At 42.5% G+C, this 22064-nt stretch overlaps 4 protein-coding genes across 7 annotated transcripts; 1 reads left to right on the top strand and 3 right to left on the bottom strand.

The window, feature by feature from the left end:
* Positions 1 to 26: 26 nt before the first annotated feature.
* Positions 27 to 4675, bottom strand: Bre1 (E3 ubiquitin-protein ligase Bre1). Of its 3 annotated transcripts, none has more exons than XM_018008610.2 (5): positions 4572 to 4675; positions 4168 to 4475; positions 2786 to 4100; positions 1792 to 2702; positions 27 to 1735 (listed from the first exon to the last, which is right to left on the bottom strand). In XM_018008610.2, the coding sequence occupies exons 3-5, from the start codon at positions 3953 to 3955 to the stop codon at positions 628 to 630; spliced, it is 3189 nt and encodes a 1062-aa protein (XP_017864099.1). In that variant the 5' UTR covers positions 3956 to 4100; positions 4168 to 4475; positions 4572 to 4675; the 3' UTR covers positions 27 to 627. The 3 variants fall into 3 exon arrangements, with proteins under 3 accessions (XP_017864099.1, XP_089324887.1, XP_017864101.1); XM_089468761.1 differs by having other exon boundaries at positions 2786 to 3965; positions 4572 to 4674; XM_018008612.2 differs by lacking the exon at positions 4572 to 4675 and having other exon boundaries at positions 2786 to 3965; positions 4168 to 4494.
* A 92-nt stretch (positions 4676 to 4767) lies between these two features.
* LOC108614229 (uncharacterized) lies at positions 4768 to 16556 on the top strand. 2 transcript variants are annotated; one of them, XM_089468766.1, is made up of 3 exons: positions 4768 to 5196; positions 14963 to 16216; positions 16278 to 16556. In XM_089468766.1, the coding sequence occupies exons 1-3, from the start codon at positions 5139 to 5141 to the stop codon at positions 16445 to 16447; spliced, it is 1482 nt and encodes a 493-aa protein (XP_089324892.1). In that variant the 5' UTR covers positions 4768 to 5138; the 3' UTR covers positions 16448 to 16556. The 2 variants fall into 2 exon arrangements, with proteins under 2 accessions (XP_089324892.1, XP_017863734.1); XM_018008245.2 differs by lacking the exon at positions 4768 to 5196 and adding an exon at positions 12368 to 13885.
* Positions 5244 to 9059, bottom strand: Tektin-C (Tektin C). The gene is made up of 4 exons (XM_089468767.1): positions 8078 to 9059; positions 6645 to 6856; positions 6060 to 6572; positions 5244 to 6000 (listed from the first exon to the last, which is right to left on the bottom strand). Exons 2-4 carry the CDS (start codon positions 6815 to 6817, stop codon positions 5421 to 5423), a joined length of 1266 nt encoding a protein of 421 aa, XP_089324893.1. The 5' UTR covers positions 6818 to 6856; positions 8078 to 9059; the 3' UTR covers positions 5244 to 5420.
* On the bottom strand, positions 9203 to 22003 carry S6k (Ribosomal protein S6 kinase). The gene is made up of 10 exons (XM_018008247.2): positions 21302 to 22003; positions 18931 to 18971; positions 18126 to 18252; positions 17935 to 18066; positions 17658 to 17791; positions 17405 to 17596; positions 17231 to 17321; positions 16917 to 17165; positions 16742 to 16849; positions 9203 to 11588 (listed from the first exon to the last, which is right to left on the bottom strand). The coding sequence occupies exons 1-10, from the start codon at positions 21398 to 21400 to the stop codon at positions 11274 to 11276; spliced, it is 1488 nt and encodes a 495-aa protein (XP_017863736.1). The 5' UTR covers positions 21401 to 22003; the 3' UTR covers positions 9203 to 11273.
* Positions 22004 to 22064: the final 61 nt, after the last annotated feature.

Below are 22064 nucleotides of genomic sequence, written 5' to 3' on the forward strand. Positions count from 1 at the left end.
TGAACTCTCTATATAAAAACAATCAATTTTGTTTTTATTTTCTTAGTTTATTCAGTGAAACTGTTAGACAAGAGTTTAGTTGCATTTTAGTTTTATGTCCTAATACAAAATGTAAACCTTCTTTAACCAATGCAGAAGCAATTCAGTTTTTAAATATTGTTTTAAGATTGGAAGTATACATCTAAAGTTTGCTTAGAACTAAACATCTTACGAGAATTGATTGATCAGAAGTGTTTCGAATAATACACCTTATATACAAGAAGCTCAAAAAAGATTCTGAATTTATTATATTTTCTATTTGTTGCTGCTATTGAAAACAATTGATAGCAATTTATTAATTTTCGTACGATTTAGTTTCAATCTAGAAGCTACATAAAAACCCGGGAGAATATCACTCGGAACTCATCAATTGAGATACTTGGGACTTGGATAATCGAAAGTGGGGCTTCAAATAATTGCCGCAAGGTTTACAATGGATACAATTGGGAAAGTCGCCCAGATGGGGGACACTTAAAAACAATTCTATATATATATATTAATAGTACATAGATAATATGCTCGTAATGGATTAGCTGGCTGGTATGTAGACGCTCGGTGTTCTGTGGATCGCGCACTCATGCTCGACTTCTACTGCAGATATAGCCTATGATAATCGTTGGCGCCGAAGGCGCAGTTACATTTGGGGCACTTCCTTTGCCTCGTCTCGTACCGCGTTCGCAGACAGTCGTAGCAGAAGACATGGAAGCATTTGGAGAGCACGGCATCCTTGCGCTTCACCTTGCACGAGGGACACGTGAGTGTTTCCTTGTATTCGCGAATCTCTTCGATCATCACCTCATCGATGGTTGTGCCCGACATTTCCATCTTCTTCATGCGTTCCGCTTTTCGTTTGAACTGCGCGAGCTCCTCCTGTAGCCGCTTCGTCTTGTAGGCCTCTGCCTCCAGGGAGCTAGTCTTCTCGGCGACCACCTGTTGGGCCTCCTTCATTTGGGCATGATACTTTTCTAAATGCAGCTTCAGATCTGCAGCCGATTGCGCGGACTCGATAGCCTTTCGCTTGTGCATCTCCATGGCCTGTTGTCGCAGCATAAGCTCCTTCTCAATTGACGCCACGGTTGCCTGCAGACTGCGCTCTTTCTCCTCTAGCTTGCGCAGCACAATGTGCATTGCCTCGATCTGTGTCGTCGCTGTAGTCATTTGATCCTCCAGCACCGTCTTCTCCTCGCGGAGCAGTTTGTGCAGCTGGTTAGCCTTGATCCGCTCGGACATTAGCTTGAAATTCGCATCGTCCTTTTCCCGCAACTGCTGGATGAGCCTTGAGTTTTGTTCCTGCATATCCTCGAATGCCTGGCCCGTCACTTCCATCTCGTTGAGCAACGCCTCTTCCTCGTGGGAGCCAACAAACGGGCGTGTGTAGTTGGCACCTCCAGGTCCACCCCCAGGTGCAGCACCCCATGCATTCTCCGTGGGCTTGTGATTGGCCACCTGCTTTTGCAGCTCGTATTTCTGCTCCTCCAACTGCTTAATCTTGCGCAACGCCTCCTCATCAGCTAGTTTCTTCCGCTCCTCCCGCTTGCTCTCCTGCAGCTTTTTCAGCTGCTGTCGCAGCTCTTCAATCTCGGAGCGCAGCTTCTTCTCGGTGGCCATCAGCTGCACCTTGTCTCGCTGATCCTTCGAGACCCCTTTGTACATGTCCAGCAGCAGCTTCATCTCCTTCTGATCGTTCAACGCTTTTCTGTGAAGCAAATGTAATAAGCATATGGAAGTCTACAGTTTCAGTTTGACACCTACTTGAGTTGCGCTTTCAGATCCCGAACGGTTTCGCTCTCCACGGCCTTGAGCTCCTTTGCCTTGATGCCTTCCTTGGAATCCTTTTCGGATTTAACAGCGTTCGCCGTGCCAGCTGCTGCTGCTGCAGCATTCGCTGGTCCGGGTGAATCTTTCTTCTCTGCTGTTGCACTTTCGCTGCCAGATAGTTTCTCCTGTTTAATGTTTGGATCCTTGACATCTTTTCCGCCTGCTTCGTCATCTAGGTCATCCTCGGCCGAGGCCGAGTTCTCCTCTTTGATGACCATGTTGACTTCGCCACTGGCATTGCCTGCTGTGGTGGAACACGTTGTGCCACCGGTTGAACTATTGTTAGCATTCTCCTCCTTAATATTCGCAGCTGATTCCTGTTTAATTTCCTCGCCCGATGCCGCAGCTGCCGATTGCTGCTGCTGTTTGTTGCCCTCGAGCTTGGCTTGCGCATCATCCAGTTCTTTGCGCAGCTTTACGATTTCTGCGGAAATATCCTTATACTTACGCTTGTACCTCTGCACCTCACCCTTCAGCTGTCCGTTGTGGTTCTGCAGGGAGGTAATCAAATGCCTCATTTCCCGATTGATAGGCGCCGTCTGCTCGTTGGCGGCCATGTTCTGCTCGAACTCAATCCGCAGCGCCTCATACTCCTTGCGTATGAGCGCCAGCACGTCCTCCATTTGTATCATCTCGCTGCGAACCTTCTTCTGGGCAATCAGCTCCTCACTCTCCATCACCTCGATCTGACGCAGATGCTGATTCTTGCTTGTCTGCAACTGATTGCGCGTCTCATCCAGCATCGTCTTGATCTGCATGGACTCGTTATATAGCACAGAGAACTGCGATTGCAAGCACTTATACTCCGTCGTCTCCACGATTACCGATTCGGGCAGCTGTCGGATCTACAAAGAGAGAATGATTAATGGATAAGTTAGTCGCTGAATTATACTGTTGTGCTCTCTCTCTCTCTCTCTCTCTTTCTTACATCCATTTTGAGTTTCTCGACTTCCTTGAGTGTTTCGCGATGTGTGGCATGCAGCTTATCCAGTTCCTGTAACCGATTGTTCGCCAGTTCTCGATGCTCTTCCAGTTCCTTTTGCAGCTCCTCCAGATGTTGGCTATTCACATTGGTTGTTGCACTGCCACCACCGCCGCTACCCCCACCGCTGCTGGGCGTTTTAGCACTGTTGTTACTTTTGTTGGGATCACCGTAAATTTGGTGATAAGCCTTCAGCTTTTCAATGGCCTCGGCCAGATGATTCTCCAACTTATCGTTCCGACAGTGGATCTTCTCCAGATCATATTGCAGTTCATCAATTTGGTTCTTCAGTTCGGCATTTTCTGTTTCCTTGGCGGTGAGTGCATCCTGGTATTCCTTCATCTTCAGTGACATCGTGTGAAATTTCTCGTGCAGCGATGTGTTCAGATTTTGCAGGTTGTGATTCTCTGTCATGATCTCAATGTGCGTCTTCTTTAACGTTTCCTCCAGCGCATGCACTGCTGCACCCGTTGTCGACGCATCCGACTCAGCTCCGGCAGTGGATTGTTGCTCCTCATCACCGCCAGCTGTTCCTCCTTGTGCTCCTGCACTGGCCAGACCATCACCTTTCAATACATGCGTTATCTTCTCGTTACGTTGCATTAACCTATCAATAACCTGTACGATCTTCGCCACCGCACGCTTCGATACCTGGACACGATTCGCTAACTTCTCGTCTAGCTCCTCCTTGTCCCACGTGGAGAGTTGTGTTAGAAACGAGGTCGTCACCTCGTTCTCATTCTTATTCTCTAGCTCATCAGCCGTTTCCGCATCGAATCGCTGTAGCAGCACCCTTATATCCTCATTTAGCTGATTCCAATACCTATTTACCACGTTGAGGACTGCATCATCCTGCGTTTGCCGCTTCTCCAGTTGTTCTATTCGATGCCGGAGCTCGGCCTCACAGCGCATTCGCTGTTCGATTCTCTGGGCGAGTTTTTTATTCTGAAACTCCAATACCTTGATGTCCATCTCTTCTAATGTTGACACCGGCCCAATTAAGTGCGGCTCGAAGTGCACCTTTTTGATGGGCGGCTGGCCAGCGGCTGCTGCCACTAAACAGCTGCTGCCGCCACTGCCGGTGCCACTGGCATCGTCAGCGCTACGTTTTGACATAATTTCTAAACTGCAACAACAATCAAATGTAGAAACGAAACGCAAATAACTATTAATTTAAGTTTTCTCTATTATTGATTTTCAAGTTTCGTGGCTGTGGCTGTACTCCATTTTGCTGTGTGTGCGGCTCGGCGGACGCTGCCAGCTGCAAAAATGCACACATATGTGAAATGGTTGAGCGGTTGGGGTGACAGACGGACTGTATTACTTACCTTAATTTCTGTTTCTACACTTTTTAGCTTAACATTAATTAATAACTCGGCAAACGGCAGATTTCTAAAGGAGTTTTCTACTAATTGCTAGCTGTGTAAAGAGTTGCATTATAGACGATATATTGTGGCGGCTAATCGATAGACTGTTCTAGATTTCAATAAGCCAACAGATTCGATAGCTGGCAGAAACTAGTTCAGTTCACATAAAAGTTGGCAGCACTCAACAAGATTATCGATGCCACAAATTTAATTTATCGATACTTTGATAAAACGCAAGTCCAATCTCGGCTGTTAAATTGTAAATAATGCTGAAAAGTTGAAACTTGTATAATAAGCTATATTACTACTTGAAATTGTATTTTATGGCAGATGAAAATGTTAAACAAAAAAAATTTAGCACTCACACAATAAAATGCTTGAAATACACGACGAGCAACCAAAAATTCTGAACGCTTTTTATTCAGCAGCCTGTTTATTTATAAGCAGGTCAGGAATGTTATATTGGAAACGCTTACTAGGCTTAAGTTTCGTCATTCAACTCCAAAAAACAGTTGTAAGTTTGTGTTGCCAGTTCAGCCTATTTCAGGCTAGATCTAGCCTATATGAATGTGATCTAGCCATTAAAGGAGTTTGTCTCCCTCTCTATTGACTCTCTGTCTGTCTCTATGCCTAACAAAAACAATGAACGGAGAAGAACTACAGAAGATCATTTATGCATGCAGCAATATTCACTTGATATCTACATTTGAGTAAAACGGAGCTAGAATGCTTACGGCAGCAGAGCGTGCTCCCATTGGTCGACTACAACGTCCTCTCTACCTGACGTCGGGCTCTCTGCTCTGCTTTGAGCGCTTTTCAGTGTGTTAGTGAAAGTCGCCCTATATAATGGGCAGCAGCTGCAGCATTTCTTCAGTCATCCAGGCCTGGTGGGGGTCAGACGTGCAGTGCAGTAAAGCGAAGAATAATATTAAATGATGGTTCAGCTAAGCTCTAAGAATTTAGAGAAAATACTTGGAAGGAGTTCTTCGAGTAAACAGAGAAACCATTTGAGGAAATACGTAGAGAAAAATAGCTGGTTTTTTTTCCAACTTGATGTGAATTTTCGATTTATTAACCATCTACAAGTAAATAATTTAGTATTGAACGGGAAATGCACATGTAATTTGAATTTGATTAAGTAGTGTTACATCGAGCACAATGAGACTGGCTGGTGAAGCTCGCTCGCTCGCTCGCAAGCTTGGAACTGGGGACGACTAGAACGATGTGTATTTGAGGGCCTGGCGCAGAGTCATGCAGTCGACCTCATCAATCTTGCAGCTGTTCGCCTTGATGTTGATCTCCTCCTCCTGCATGACCTGAACATGCATGAGATAGCGCATCGATGCCTTGTTCTCGTTCAGCTTCTGGTTCAACTTGCAGACCGAGGCCTTCAATGCCTGGAGCTCATTGTAGAGAGCGTCCTGGACCATGTCGCAGGTCAACTCCAACCCAGGGCGATGAGCGCGATTGCTGAGACGCGTCTGGCATAGGGTTATGGCCCTCTGCTTGTCGGTCATCTCGCGATCTAGCTCGCTCATGTTGCGCTGCACCTGGTGGATGTGGTCCATAGTGTCCTTGTGCTTGTTCTCCAGGCACTGCTTCACATGCTTCGTCTCTGCAATGCGACGTTCGAAGGCCTCATTGGTGCGATCCGTCTGGTTCTGCATATCTTCGCAGACCTGCTTCAACAGAAGATCAATATAGGCACGCAGCTGCCCGGCGGACACCAGAGCCTTGGCATTGGCCTCCAGATTCTCATAGGTCTGCGCCTGCCACTCAGTCAACGAGAATTGGCTTGGGAGATGGAAATACGGAACAATTAAAATGAAAAGTGAATACGATTGCAGACCTACCAGTGCTGCTTGGATAGATCCTGGCCCTTGCCAAGATCCTGCTGAAACTCCTTCAGCTTCAGATTCTTCTCGTCGATAGCCAGCGACTTGTCCTTGGCTGAGAGATCCTGATCCAGCAGGTACATCGCAGCACGCAGCTTGCGAATCTGCTCCTCGGCCTCCTTTAGAGCAGCGTCGGCCAGACCTTGACAGCCCTTGATCACCTTCAGCTCGCGACGCAGCGAGCGATCCACCTCATCGTCACAGAGATCCACACCAATGCGTCCCTCGCGTAGGATCAGGCACTGCTTGCAAATAGCCAGCGACTTATCCTTGAGGAACTCAATGGCATTTAGCACACGATTGCGATACGTGTTGAGCGTCTCATCCTCCAGCATAGCGGTCTTCTTCTGGCGGTTCAGCTCATCGACTAGAAAACGGATCTCACTGGTGCGCTCACGCATGTGATGCTCCACCTCACGCTGCCAATTCTTGGTGGTGTCCTTGGTCTCATCGACTACGCGACGTGACTCCCTAAGCAGGACAACAGAGCAACGGCCAATGCAGTTGGACAGACTATAATCTGCTGATCGTTGGGTTACTTACTCGACAATGCGCTCGGCTAGCTTCTCCTGGTCGCAGGTGATGCGGAACTTGATCTTGTTGTTGTAGTCCCAATCCTCCTCAGAGTACCTGGGCGGGCACTTGGCCACTGGACCCAGATGCTTGCTTGCCAGCTGCAGGCCCGTGATGCGACGCGCTTTTAGGTTCGGCAACATGGTGACGCACTGTCTCACAATCTCGTAACTCAATGTAAACTTTAGGTTGGTTTAATATAAAATAGATTTATATTATATTGCGTAAGATTTAATCAAACGAGGAAATTAACTGTTACGTATGCAATTCTGTATACACATGTACACTGCTCTAGGAGGTATGTGAGAATTTCTCTAAATTTTTTTTTTCCTAATTTGAGCAAGTCCTGGCACACTTTGGTTTCGATTGAGCTTGGGAAATTGAGTACCTGACGACCTGGCTGACTGGCTCCGAATCTGTAACTACTGGGCTGCAGCTGCAGCTGCTGCTTCTCCAGCTCGAGGGTTAGTTTAATCGATTCATGCTAGGGAATTCAGCCGTTGCCTAGCGGTATTTATTATTTTTATGTTGGTATATGCTCCATGTGGACCTCTGTATGTGTGGTAGCCAGGGCAGCTGCGCCTCAGTGTGTGTGTTGCCTTGTGTATGTCACCTGGCAATCCAATTGGGCACAAACGCAACCCAGGCCCAGGTGAACTTCTTTCTGCTGACTTCGGTGGCAGGCGCGACTCGTCCTTGCGGTTTTCGCCAGGCTGCTTAAAAATAGCTATGCCTGACTTTCAAGCAGCTACCTCGATCGATTTATGCTTAACATACTTTCGCTTTTTTACCTTTTTTATTTGGCAATTGTGCAAAACTTTTTGTTTTTGCCATTTACTTATGCTAATCAGCGCCAGCTGCGTGACTGACGGCCTGATCGATTGAGGGGGAGGTGGATGGATGGGCGTGGCACAAAAGTGTGCAGCTCTTTCATTCGTTAAAGACGCAATATACCTACATATGGGATTGTTAAGTACCATTGATTTAAGTAATTGCAGGAATGCAATATTTTTGGAAGTTTTGTTAAGAAATTTCACAAGAAAATGTTTCCTAAGGCAGAGCTTGATTATAATGGAGATATAGTTTATCTGAGGCCTTTTAAAGAGGAGGACAGTTATGTAGAGCTGTTGAAACTATATTTGTATACAGTTTTTAAGAATATGTATTCCTATATTCTACATATATAACAATATGCAAGGCTATCGGGCAGCACAGTTTGAGAGGAATTGGAGAGTAATTTAAATAACGAGGTAAGGTTTTGTCTTTATACAATATGTGCTACCAAGAGGCTCAAATCTGTTCATAGGAAAAAGATTTATATTGATATTTCTAGGTTAAAGCTTTCATGATATTATTACGGCATTAGATAAGCTGCTTTTCCTATATAATTTTGCTTTACTTACCTTTCAGTTAATTTGACTGCAATTAAGTTGACATTATATTTTAGTTTTTTTTCTTTTTGTAAAATTTAGTTTGAATTTATTACGATATACATTTGTTGTTGTTGTTGCCATCATACATGAATGCATGCATATACATATATGTGTTTGTATATATATTATATATGTATGTATGTGTGTGGGTGTGTGTGTAGTCAGATGTATGCATATTTATATTATGCACTGCACTTAAATCTTAATGATAATAAAAATGTACAATTTAATTAACTAGGATCTGTAGATGTTTCTTGCATTATTAGTTGTCAGTGTTTTGTTAATATGTTTTATTTTTATTTGGACAGCGCTGTCTCTCTTTTCTGTTTGTTTCTTCTTCTTTTTGACTTTTGTAGATCCAGCCATCCGTTCATTTCTGACCCCGTGATGCGTCTTCCGCTATGGCCTTGAAGTTATTCAGAACTGGTTCGCTCGTGTCGCTCGGACTTAGTAATTAGACTCGCTTAATGTCTGGCACTTATAAAATAACTGTTATTATTATGACAGAGTTGCCAGTGCGATCGCGTGTTTGGCGTAATTTTTGTAATGATTTATTAACAATGAACTTGTATTTGAATCGTTTCTTTTCTTGTTTCTTTTTGGTTTTCTGTTTTTTTTTTTTTTTTTTTTTTTTTTTTTTTTTATAATCGCTCAGCCAAAACCTTTTAATTTATTTTTGTTTTTTTGTTTTTTTAATTATTGGCTCTGTGAACTGTACAAATGGCTAATTGCTAGAAATGTCGCATGCAGATCGTAACTCTAGAATTATTTGTGTTTTTCTTTTATTTCAACTACAATTTTTGTTTAGGCATATTCTTTTCAGTGGACCTGGTTGTTTTCTTCAATGTATTGCTGGGCTTTTCAATTCAATTAGTTATTTTGGCTATCTACGAATACAAACTGTAACTGTTTTTTTTTCTTTTTTTGTGTTTTGTAATTTAATATTTTTTGTAAATTCATTTATTTGCTTTTTGTTGTTTTTATTGTTTTGTAATTTGTTACTAGTTTCTTGTTTCTTTTTTTGTTTTTGTTTTGTTTTGTGTAGGCAGTGTTTTTCCTTCCTTTAATATTTGTTTTTGGAGCTACTTCAATCTGTTTTTCTTTTTTTTTTTTTTTTACATATTTTCCTTAGTTTAGCACGTTTTTTTTTATTTTAATTTTCTTTCTACTTCAACAAAGAAAAATAAGACATTTCTTACTCAATTTTTCATTTCAATTTCAATTTGTTATTGTAGCATACAATTAAGAAATAATAATTCAAAATTACATAAGAAATTAATAAACCATAAACAATAAACAAGTAAAGTTTTACAATTAAAAAAAAAGTATATATATATATTTATATATATATTATTTATATTTATATTTATGTTTCCCTTCCGTATTTTTATCGCTTCTCTTTGCTTTTGTTTCGCTTATTAATTTAGTTTAAGTTGTGTTATCATTTAGTTGGTTTTTGCTGTTTTCTTTCTTTTCATTTTTTAACAAAAATAATTGCTTCTGAGGTATTTTCATATTTTTTGTTTAGTTCATATAAATATGTGATTTTGTTTTATACATTGTAAGTATTTAGTTTTTTAGTCGTTCTCGTTTTCAATAGTATTTTGTTTTTGTAGTTGTCTTGTCTTTTTTAAACAATTCAAAGCACCTTTTGATTATATTCGACATTTTGTTTTTTTTTACTTTTTTTCATTTTTTTTATTTTATTATTATTTTTTTTTTTAGTTTTATCAATGTTTGCAAGTATCAATATTTGTAAAAAAATAAAATAAAATAAAAACAACTGAAACAAAATATAATCAAAGTACATACACATCTATTATAATATTTTATTTTTGCTATTTCTTTTGTTTTTTCTCTTTTGTTTTAAATATATATTTTATTTATTGTTGTTGTGGCAGCGTTTAGCTTCTCAGTTCACATTTAATGTTCTTCAAATAATATGTATAGCATCATTTATGTCAACTTTTGTGGTTTATGTTGTTGTTGTTGTATTAGTCATTGTTTTAAGAAATGCCTTACTTTAGTTTTGTAAACGTTCGAACAACTGAACTGCTTAAGAGAAAATAATAATTGCATAATAGTAATAATAATAGAAAGTTGCAGCAACCGAAAGCGAGTTTTCTTCATTAGGACAAACTATTAAATAAATAGAAAATCAAAAATAGATATGCATATATATTAATATATATGTATATATATATATATATATTGGCTACGACTTTCACACACTGGAAACCTTTGCATTTAGCTTCATATATTCAGTTTTATTATGATTAATATATATTATTAATATTAATTTTAATATTATTATCGTTCTTCGTTTTGTTGTTGTTGTTGTATGGTGTTTGTGTTTGCTTTGCTTGCTGCTGCTGTTGTTGTTGTTGTCCTCTACTCTAACACACAAAGGTTCTTTCAAAAAAATGCTAAATGGCTAAACAAGAATTTAAAGCTCGAATCTAAACAAAACATTATTTTTAAGAATAGTTAAGACAAATAATAATAGAACTCAAAACGGGAAATTTTCAAAAGGAGCTCAATTAAACAACATAATTATAATAACAAGTGTAATAGTTGTTGTTCTTGTTGTTGTCGTTATGTAAATGTATATGTTTTTGCATATATATAATTATTATGCTTTGTATGCCTGTATACATGTATATATGTATATATGTATGTATGTAAAAAAAAATCAAAAAAGTTTGAAGTGTACATTTGAACTAAATTGTGTAAACCTTTACCTATATTAGCATAAAACATAATCAGTAATTGATAAATATTTATACACGATCCGGAACTCGCTCCAGCTAGCTAACTCTCTCTCTCTCTCTCTTTCTCTCTAGTGTCTCACAATCTACACACATGTACATATTATATACATATACATAAACACTCATATATGTATATATATGTATATGTATCCTTTGTTATTCTATATAGTGGGCTATAGCAATAGCATTTGTTATGTTATAGTTATATAGTATATATGCATGTTATCTGTGTATGTGTCTAACTTTAGTATTTATGTATATCCAAACAAATAGGGGCCACTCAATCTGCCCCTCCCTCTCTTTTTCTCTGTGCCAATCTCGCATAACAAAAACAATTTCCGCTCGTCCTTCTCATCCGCCTCCTCATGATCTGTACGTCAATGTAGTAGTAACCTTTAGACCATTGGCAGTCCCTGCTGCACATCCATCATCTCGTCCTGCGCTGGCGACGGGCGTGGCGCGAATGTTTGCATATGATGCGGATGCGGCTGCTGGTGCTGATATGGAGGTGGGGCGGCTCGTGCATATATCGTTGATCGCTGCATCGCCGGCACATTGGGAGCTACATTCGCATTGGCGGACGGGAACTGTAGCCGAAAGCTATTGTCTGGATGCTGGTGCTGTCGAAGCATGCGTCTTGGTGAGCGCGCCGGCATGCGATTAGCCCGATGCATATCCTCCAGTATCGATGGCGCAACGTAGGTGAAACCCTGCAAAAAGTAAGAAAATGTTGCTGTCAATAAATATGTTTGCATTTGCCATTTTGTCTCTCTCTATCTATCTGCCGCTATTTGTCTCCCCCCTTGATTGATTGGCAATGAATTGGGAGCACGCCTGGCTGCCAGTGGGTTACCCGGGCGCATACTAATGCCCAGTCATACGGTCAGCACGAATTATGCAAGAAAGTGGACTGACCCAACTGCCTATGTAACACATTTTGCATAATTTTGGTTTGCAGCCAGCGTGAGAGACACTAATTAAATTTTGACGAAAGCCAAAAACCAAAAGAAATATAATAAGTCAAAATAAAACAAGCCAACAACAATCCACAAATGCAATAAAATAATTAAACATGCCGCCGGCTCGCGTGTAAACTCATCCGGCACGCCACAGAGGCTGCATTGACTGACTGACTGGAATAAAACTGTACGTGAGCGCAATAATATAATTGAAAACCTCGATTTGGGAGCTAATCATCATCACCTTATAGCGTGCTGACCCACTAAAATTGTGGGCGAGTCGCGAGAAAGTTTTTGTACCAATACAATAATTGGGTTCTAAGTGCAGAAAGAATTTTCCAATTAGCAGCTACCGTTTGAGAGCCACTGTGGTCAGAGATATGAGCACAACTGCTCTCTGCTGTCTAATTGGAGGCGTAGCGAGCTCTACTTTTCATTGTAGTAATATATAAAACGGCTTTTAAAAGTTACAGCACTATCTGCACTACTCTGAGCAATTAAACCGTCCTAAACAATAATAAAACACAAAACAAGCGAAAAGCAAAGCGTAACGAATTTTATAAACAAATAGCAGCTGACTAGCTAAGTAGCGAAGCACCAACAACAACAGCACAGTTTTGGCTGCTCTCATCGCAGCTGCAATTAGCAGCCAGCAGAAGAGCAGCAGCATAAATAACAGCAACAACAACTGTTAACGCAACTCTCTTCGTCGGAGGCCAGGGCCACTTCGTCGTCATGTTCGTTGGCCAGTCGCAAAGAAACACTCGAACTGAGTGCACGACGACGGAGCCGAAGCAGTGGCAAACGCAAACCTCAAACCAACTTTCGTGTCTTATACCAAAAAGCCAACAACATTTTTAAGCGCACTGTTTAACATAGAGCTCCCTTCCCTCTCTCTGCTACACACTTGCCAGTTTTTTGTATAAGGCGTTGTCGTGCCGTCTGGAGAAAGGCTTAGGCTGAAATTTGCACAAGAAAGACAAATAAAAGATAAAAAAAACTCCACGTTTAGTTTCACTATGCAAACACATTGACATTAATTCTTGGACTCAAATGAGCTGAGCTCGTCGCATCATTCGCCTTTCAGGGCTATCGGGTTCGGTGAGACAAAAGCGCCGGAGCCCAAATATCAAACCAGTTCAAGTGATTGCAGTTACAACAACAACTAAAGCAGCAGCAACAGCTGAGTTAACGATAGCCAGAGAGAGAGAGTGCGAGACGCAGGCGCACGTGCAGAAAGCGAGAGCGCAGCAACGTTAGCGTCGGCGTCGCGTGCTTCGAATTGGGACAAGAACCGTTTTTGGAAACAGCGCAGCAGCAGCAGCAAAAGTTAACGTTGTTACAGTGATTGTCAAACTGCGAGGGCTGGCGACAACGTGCGTGCGTATATGCTCTAAAACTGTGAAATTGCATCATTTTAAATAATACATATAAAAGCGACACAAAAGAAAAACAAAAACGAAAACTAAACCAATTGCCAACTAACAACAATGTGCAAGAAATCGGTAATCAAAATTGGCAAACAGTTGAATTGTGTGAAAACAGCAAAAGCACCAGCAACAACCATAAATTATTGCCTGCTGCTAAAATAAAAGCGCAGCATTGTTCGCCCGCAGCAGCAGCAACAACAACAACAATAACAACAACCACTATACATAAGAAGACTGTTTGTTTTGAAAAAATGTCCAAACTGTTGAAAATCAATTCACTCTCGTTGCTGCTGCTGATGGTGGCTGCGATGCCCCCACAGCAACAGCAACTGCAACTACAGCAGCAACAACAACTGCCAGCAACAATTGCTGCAATGAGCAGCACGGCAAAAACAACAATGCTTTTAAATGCAACTGACAGCGCTGCCACTTTCATCGATAGCAACTACAGCAGCACTAGCAGCAACAACAATAACAACAACAACAACGTCATGAGCAACAACATAAACAGCAACGAAGCTTCCACCGCCATCTATGAGCAACAGCAGCAGCAACAACAACAACAACAGCAACAGCCTGTGCAATATGCGCAAATAACGGCATTAGATAAAGAAGTAGGTATGCATACGGTATCTATTAGCAGTAGCAACAACAACAACAACAACCATAAAGGCAGCCGATCAGCTGTTGGACGTACTTCACATACCCTTACTAAGAGAGTATGATTAGCTTATCATGTCATTGGTTGGTTATGTACATAGGTATATAAAATATACAATTAATAATTTTGACATGATTTTATTAAACTGCAATTAGGATTTGCTATTTAAGAACTTTTTTCTTTTTTCTGTAGTAAGAGTTGATAAACTGAACTAAGTTTCGCTATTCTCTATTCCTGTCTATTTACCTCCCTCTATTCTACATGCGACTCTCTATATACTGCACTGTAAACACCGCCTCTCTATGTGATTTTCAAGCATCTCAGATATTGAGCAGGTAAATGCGAGCGCAAGTGAGAGTAATTCAGCAAGTTTCAGCGAATGAGCGAGAAATATGCATATGTGAAAATAGAGAAAGTAAACATAGTTTTACGCTCTTGAGCTTGAAGTCGACTAGAATTACTGCAGTAGCTCGGCGGTTTTACTTGCTATTCAAGTGAAATTTTCGACATGATTTACTTGGATAACCGTAGGCCAAGTTTTCGGGCCTCTGCGACAGGCGGGGCTCCCGCCAAAAGTGTTGTTATACGGAACACAACAATCAGTGGCCAATAAGCCAAGCAAACGAACACCAGCCATGTCTTTGGCCAAGTGCTTAAACTGCAAATTAGCCACAATAACAACAACAACAACAATAACAATAGCTAACTACGACACGGTTTACGATTGAGGGCGGAGGTAAGGGCAACAAATTGTCGGTACGTTAACGTTTTGTTGTTTTTCTTTTTCTGTTGTTTTGTTTTTTTGGGTGGTCACTTCAAGTGTGTGAAAGTGAAATTTATTACACCTGAATTTGAAAACGACGAATTTAGAGCTAACCGTGGAGCAGCTGCCCACGAATGCAATGGCCGGTTTCGATCGCGTTGAGTCTGGGTTGAGTAATAGCCGGAGCAGGCGAGATAGCTAATTAAAAGTGTGTTTATCTTTTATAATGAATCTCGATTTTTACCACTACGATTTTTACTCTCACGTCTAGTTGAACGGCTAATCAGGCAGTGGGCGCCAATCGTGTGGCTAGCGCCAGAGGAAAAATTCATGCCGCTGGGCGTGGAGGAATTCCTGCAGCATGTGCATCCCATGGACAAGGATAGTAGCTTCACACCTGGCATGCCCTTCAGTGAATACTCGACCAAATCGCACCTGGTGACCAATGGCGAAATGGAGGACCTCTTGAAGAACGAGCAGTCCTTCATCTACGGCCGCAATCCCAATGAGGCGCCAGTGCCCATTTATGGCGTGGTCACGTTGTGTCCACCTCCGCCCAAAAGGGAGCCAGAGCCAGTACCAGTACCAGTACCAATACCAATGCAACCTTTGGCCAGCACACGAGGTCCCTACATCCCTGTGTCCATTGATCCGCTGGAGGAACGCAATGAGACGGTGCGACGCTCGTCGCGTCTATTTCCGCTGTTCCAGCGCGTGAAGCGAGAGGCACCTGGCAGGCTGGATTACGGCCCAAGGCTCGACTTCGATTTGATGGAGCAGACCAAGTTGACCGGTGAAGCCTTACCCGTGATGCCAATGGTAGAGCACCAGACACAGCAACAACAGCAGCAGCAGCCAGAGCCCGAGATGGACAATGGACTGCCAGTGAATAATTTTATAGCCAATCTGGCAGACAATGTGAAATTCAGCGGTGGCGGTGATCTGGACGACAATATGGAGGACAACAACATTGGCGACTCACAGCCCCAAAACACAAAGAGAATCAAGGGCCAGCTGCCTAGCTTCCATGTCACCTATTGGATGTTCTACCCATACAGCCAGGGCAAGACGATGTGCACGCTGAGTCTGGGACCACTGGGCCACATTCCCTTTCCAGCTGTCTATGGATACTGCCTGGGACGTCGCCGGGATATTGGCAGCCATGTGGGCGACTGGGAGCACATGACATTGTACTTTAATGGCAACTCCGAGCCACAGGCCATGTATGTCTCTGCCCACGATGCGGGCGCCTACTACAGCTACAGCCATCTGACGGGCGCCTTTGAGTTCCGGCGACAAGAGACGCGCAAAGGCATTCTACAGCGACCCAATTTTCCCAAAACTGTAACAACATTTAATAATCATCCGGTACTGTTCGCTGCCAAGGGCTCCCATGGCCTGTGGACGGCGCCCGGGAAGCATCGATTCGTTAAGGTCGCTCGGCTATACGACATCAATGGCTTCGGCACGCCATGGAACACTTGGAAGGCCGTCGACATAAGCTATAAGAACTTGCGCTCGCATGGTATGTAGTCAAATACCTCTCTTAAATGTGTATCTAATCTAATCGAACCTGTTTTAAAAAGGTCGCGCTTTGGTTCCCGACTGGCTAACCTATCGCGGCAAATGGGGCAATCCCAAGAGCAAGTGTCATCCCTTCCGCCGCATTGGGCTCAACTTTTGCGAGTTCACCGACGGTCCCACGGGCATTCCACTGAAGGAGCCGCACTTTCAATGCGGCGCCGACTATCGCTGATTGAGTTGGCCCAACTAGTGTTAAGATTATCTCTAGAGAAATATTTATTGTGAAAGTCCCAGCCCGCTTCTTACTCCCAAATTCATTAAAGATGGCCTGAGAAACGTAATTAGCTTTTGTTTTCTATGAGTTTTCTGAATATGGTATAAAACACGCTTATCTTCGAATGTCGCAAGAGATTTACGTAGCTTTCTATATAACTACTTTCAACTCTATAATTAATCTCCTAATCATTCATAATCTGAAACCCACATAAAGTGTTAGGTAAGATTTCGAGGCTCGATTAACACTTACTTGAAAAATTAAATTGACACTTTCGCTGAGCGTTGTATCATCCGGTGAGTCCACGGGAACTTGTCGTGTGAATCTTGTATCAAATTGGGAGACATCATCCTCACTTCGCTGTTTAGGTTGAATAGAAAACTCTTTCAGTCGATTGCTCAGCATTGATGCCGATTCGTTGGCTTACCAGCAGCGGCTTTATTGGTGGCTCTAGACGGCGGGCCAATACATCGTTCCAGTTGACATGCTTGAAGAATGGATGTGACTGCACTGCTGCAGCATCCTCAGGTCCACTGCCGAGACGTTGCGGCTCCTGACGCTTCATCAGGCGTCGAACCAGATCTCTGGCTTCGGGTGTGAGGTAGGCTGGCAGATTAAGCTTGGCTTTAAGTATGGTCTCAATGGTTTTCTTGCGGTTATCGGCGGTAAACGGTGGCTGTAATACGAATTTAATTATACTTTAGTTTTAAGCGATGATAAATAATTTATTATGACACCTACCACGCCCGTGAGCATATCATACATTAGTGCGCCCAGGGACCACCAATCGACGGCTTTGCCATGGCCACTTCTGGTCAAAATTTCGGGTGCCCTGTTAAGCAAAAGAGTTTCGGTTTTAGTTATAAATACGCCCAGACTTGGCAATAGTTCATTAATTGACGGGCGTGCACGCACATGTACTCAATTGTGCCGCAGAAGGTGTGGGTGACAATACCCTCTTGTATGTGCTCCTTGCACAGGCCAAAATCTGTTAGCTTTACGTGTCCCTGTGCGTCCAACAAAATGTTCTCTGGCTTCAAGTCTCGATAAATGATGCCCAGATTGTGTAAATGGCCCAAAGCCAAGATGATTTCACTCAAATAAAAACTGCAAGCACATATTAATTAATATTTAATTCGAAGAAGCGAGTCAATTTGCAATCGCTTACCATGTGGTGTCCTCCAGAAAGATGCCCTCGCGTTCCAAATGCATAAACAATTCCCCGCCACTCAAATACTCGAGTATCAGATACAATTTGCCGTCTGTTTGAAAGGCATATACCAATTCCACGATAAACGGATGCTGTCAAGGTGAACAAATAATGTAATCAACAATAGTGCAGGTAGATCAAGTTCAATGAATTTGTATAGCATGCTCAATGTAGCTTCCACATCTAGCAGCTAGCTTTTCAGCCGCTATACCTGAGCAATAGCGCTTCCTCTTACCTTGACTGCCTCGAGTATGTTGCGCTCGGCTCGTGTGTGCGCCGTATCCTTTTGATTGGTCACAATGGATGCCTTTTTCAGCACCTTCATGGCAAAATATTTGTTAGCATCACGTCCAGCGGTCTTGCGCACCTGTTGAGCGAAAGATGAAGAGGTGTGAAAAGATTTCGCATGGATTTACAGCAACATACCTGAAATACTTTGCCGTAGCCACCTTTGCCCAGCACTTTCTTCAGCTCGAAATCCTTCGGGCCCAATTTAATTTTGCCTGGATTGACATTCTCCTCGGAGAGCTGTATGGTTTCCTGGCCTTCATTGCTGTTTTGCGGTAGATAAAGATACAGAGGGCGAAAGGTAGAGAGAGAGGAGCAAATTTACAGACACGATTAGTTTAGTAAATGTGTTTTAGATTTAGTGTGCATCGCCGCTAGCGTGGGAAATGGACAACCCACGCGTTCTATAAATAAAAACGTTGGCAAACACGCGCCAATTGGCGCCCCCAAATCCCATAGCAGTGCCCACCCCCTCTCAGCTTGGCCAACTACCAGCTCACTCCATCAACATATCAAGTGTTTGTACGCTGACTGGCTGACTGGCTGGCGGCCTGGTGGGCTGGCACGACTGGCATATTGCCCATTAGAGGAGCCAACAACAGCTTGTTCGTAGGTAGTCAATTGCCAGTTGTAAACACTTCTGCCACATGACAAAGCTAGCCGTGTTATCAGTCGCAGTAGCTGCCGCCGCCTGTCGCCGCGTCAGGTGTGCCTTCTGCCCCGATCGTAATATGAGTGCGTGTGCGGCAATTAATACATTGCCCAGCCCAAGCAGATTATCATCCAGTCGATACTTGGGAAATGGCTATTGTAGGAATGGGTATTCCCCCTCCTCCTTCCGCCAATAACATTTACTCGGTTGTCGTTCTCAGAAGAGAATTACGTCGCGTATCGAAATCGCAGTCCCATCCCCGCCAGCGGACATAGCTTTCGAATTACTCACTCTTGGTGTAGGTTTATGCTCAATTCCGGTTCTAGATCGACCTGCAAAACAGACAGAGAGAGAAAAAGAGAGAGAGAAAGGAAGATAAGAGAAGAATCAACAATATGCAAATGAGTCACAGACATGTAAAAACTTGAACGATTAGTAGTAAATGACCAATGTAAATAGTTTTAAGATACACAGACTGTAGATAAACGGAGATAAATGAGAATTACGGAAGTTATACCTAAAACTGGTCCGATTTTCATATTCGAGATTTAATATTGCCTAGTTAAGGCTGTTAAATCTATAAACTAAATGAAGATCCTTTCAAATTATATGTAGAGCCCGCTGCTCCCAATCACTCGAAGCTATAATAAATATGTCTGTTTCTTATTAGATCACTCTCCTATGAGATCATTCTCAACTTAGACTTAAGAGAAACAGCATCCACATTCAGTTAAGTTTAAAGCTTTTAGGGTTTGGGTAAATGATCTTTGAGGAAAGTAGCGCCTTCCGGGAGCTGGGCGAAGTGTCTTAATGACAGAGACAAATTGTGATGCGCTCTTTGTTCAGAGAAAGTGTTTTGGGGCAGAGAAATCGTTAATCGCGGCAACGCCGACGCAGAACGGCGCGTATAAAAATTCCCTTTAGCCTCGGGCGTAGCGTTCGCTGTAGATCGCCAATGTATACATGAGTAAATATGCTTGTATCTATATGTATATGTATGAGTATATAAAGCCAGACACTTCTCCACACACACGAACACCTTTTCTCTTTAATGACAAACTAAAATTAGAACTCGGAATAATGCCAAATACTCTGCCGGCTATTCAGCGGCTGCGGATGCTGCCAAGACGTTTGTTTCTCCGTTTAGGGGCGAGACTTGGAGACTTGCTAGGCAGCATCTCAGTTTGGAATCGCAAGGGGAACTCGTCATGATATGCAATCTATATATATATAAATATATATACACAAATAATTACAAGTGATATATGTGTGTATGTATATGCGGGTGTTGCAAGTAAATCCATTTTACTGAAACGACAACTGGTTCAAGCTTCGCAATGCTGGCGCCGAAATTCAATTAACAAATCAATCATAATTTATAATATCCACATTTCGAGGGCGTGCGCCTGCTCAGACTCGGCAGTTACAAGTACTTATGACATTTGGTACAAAAGGCAAATATTGCAACACATTGGCGACTAGTACATACCCTAGTTAGAGCAGGAATTGATAAAAAGACTTAAGAAGCCTGTAATATCCACTTTAAAACGTTTTCAATGGGTATATACCAAGCTCCCCAATTGCATTTTCAATTGACACGAAAATGAATACAAAATAAATAGAGCTGCACACGCGGCCGATCGACACGATTCCATCCGTTTTTTTCGTTCTTTTCTCTGTTTTTTTGATTAGTTGCGCCTTATCAGCAAAGTACAATGCCGTTTTATTTTACTTTTTTCGTTTTCCAATTTTGTTTTATACCCTGATAAGATTTTTCATTCCCTTTCAAGTGGGAGTTTAGCTTTAAATGAAGAAGAACGAATGAATGACTCAAGACCCAGAGGCAAATTTAGACATGAAACACGCACAGTCATGAACATTCTTTTGCAACGCAAATCAAAGTTTACTCTATTTAATGACATCAAGATTTCATGAACAACAACCCCAGAAAACCCTTTTATATAACAACTTAATAGCGCTTGTTTGGGAATGATCCCAGGCGAATTATCTCATAGTATGTCAAGTCAAGACAAGGTTAGAGTATCTAATCTTCGACAAATAAAAGATAACTGTTTTTCCCTGCTCAGCTGACATACATATTCATATATAATATGAATATAATTTCCAAGAATTTGCGTACTCAATCTATGAAAATGAGACCATTCTACTGCCAATTCAAAACAAAAGGTGTTGCACATGGTACGATTGATACTAGTCTGTGTGCATTTGTGTATGTATGTGTGTGTGAGTGTGTCTCAATGTGTGTGGACGTAAGTAATTGATACTGATTATTTTTTGAAGGACATTTGGTTATAGCGCGATACGATTGCCCAATGTTGCAATCGAATTGAGCGATAATTGCTGAAGAATATATTTCACAAAGAATATATGGAAAACTTTGCTGACGCCGCGCTTGGCATCTGAGGTGGACTTTTGCGCAGCAGATAAGACGCAGAGTTCAGTGCCCAAAACAGAGGAAATATTTCCTTCTGTTTTTCTCTTTGTGCGGGGGGAAGGGGACCCAGACAAAGCGAAGAAGGTAAACAAAGAGAGAAATCGTGCGTGCAGCACTTGTATGGGCGGGCAGGCAGCGGGGTTGGGTGAGAACAGCAGGGTACAAGGGTGGGTGGTCTGGTGCTGCGTAGTTAATTCTGTTACTCACATCATCTAGCTCGATCCTGTCGTCGTCCGAGTCTCGCGCTTTTTCATCCTCGTGCAGCTCGAGATCGAAGAGTTCACTTGTGTCGCTTACGTCCGCCATTTGTCGTTGTGTTTGTCGTCACGCACACGCACACACACACACACAAGCACGCACACAAGCGCAAACACAGCCAAACACTATGGTTTTACTTTTTTTCTTTTTTGCTTTTGATTTTACTTTTTCAATTGAATTTGTTGCTGCCTCTGCTGCTGCTCAAACAATACGGAAACAGACCAGAGCAGCGGCTGTAAGGGAAACGACGAGACGCACTTTCCTGTCAATGCTGTGATTTGATATTAATTTTGGCTTACTCGGACTGATGCGATGCGGCCCCGAAGGTTATTTGTTTATTAGTTAATAGAATATGAATGGAAACTAAGGCGCAGCAGCAGCAACAGCAGCAGCAGAAGCGGAGCGCCAATGCCACAGCCACACAATGCCAATACACACGCACGTACACGCACACGCACACACAGAGACGTTTACGCGACCATGAGACGCATATAGAGGCGCCCGTAAGTTGCTGCTCCACGCTAGCCCACACGCGCGCTCACGTAGAAATGTTGAAATTAAATTAAATGTAATTTAATAACAATTAAAATGCACTTTTTCTTTGTTTGCAGCCAGAACACGAGGTAAGTTGGGACAGCGATTGCACTATTTGCTCCTATCGATAATTGACAAGCATCATACCAGCGTTATCGATGCCTATGAACAAATTGTT

Source organism: Drosophila arizonae, chromosome 4, assembly GCF_054131065.1.
Source record: "Drosophila arizonae isolate 15081-1271.41 chromosome 4, UAZ_ARI_1.0, whole genome shotgun sequence".
Classification (NCBI taxonomy): Eukaryota; Metazoa; Arthropoda; class Insecta; order Diptera; family Drosophilidae; genus Drosophila; species Drosophila arizonae.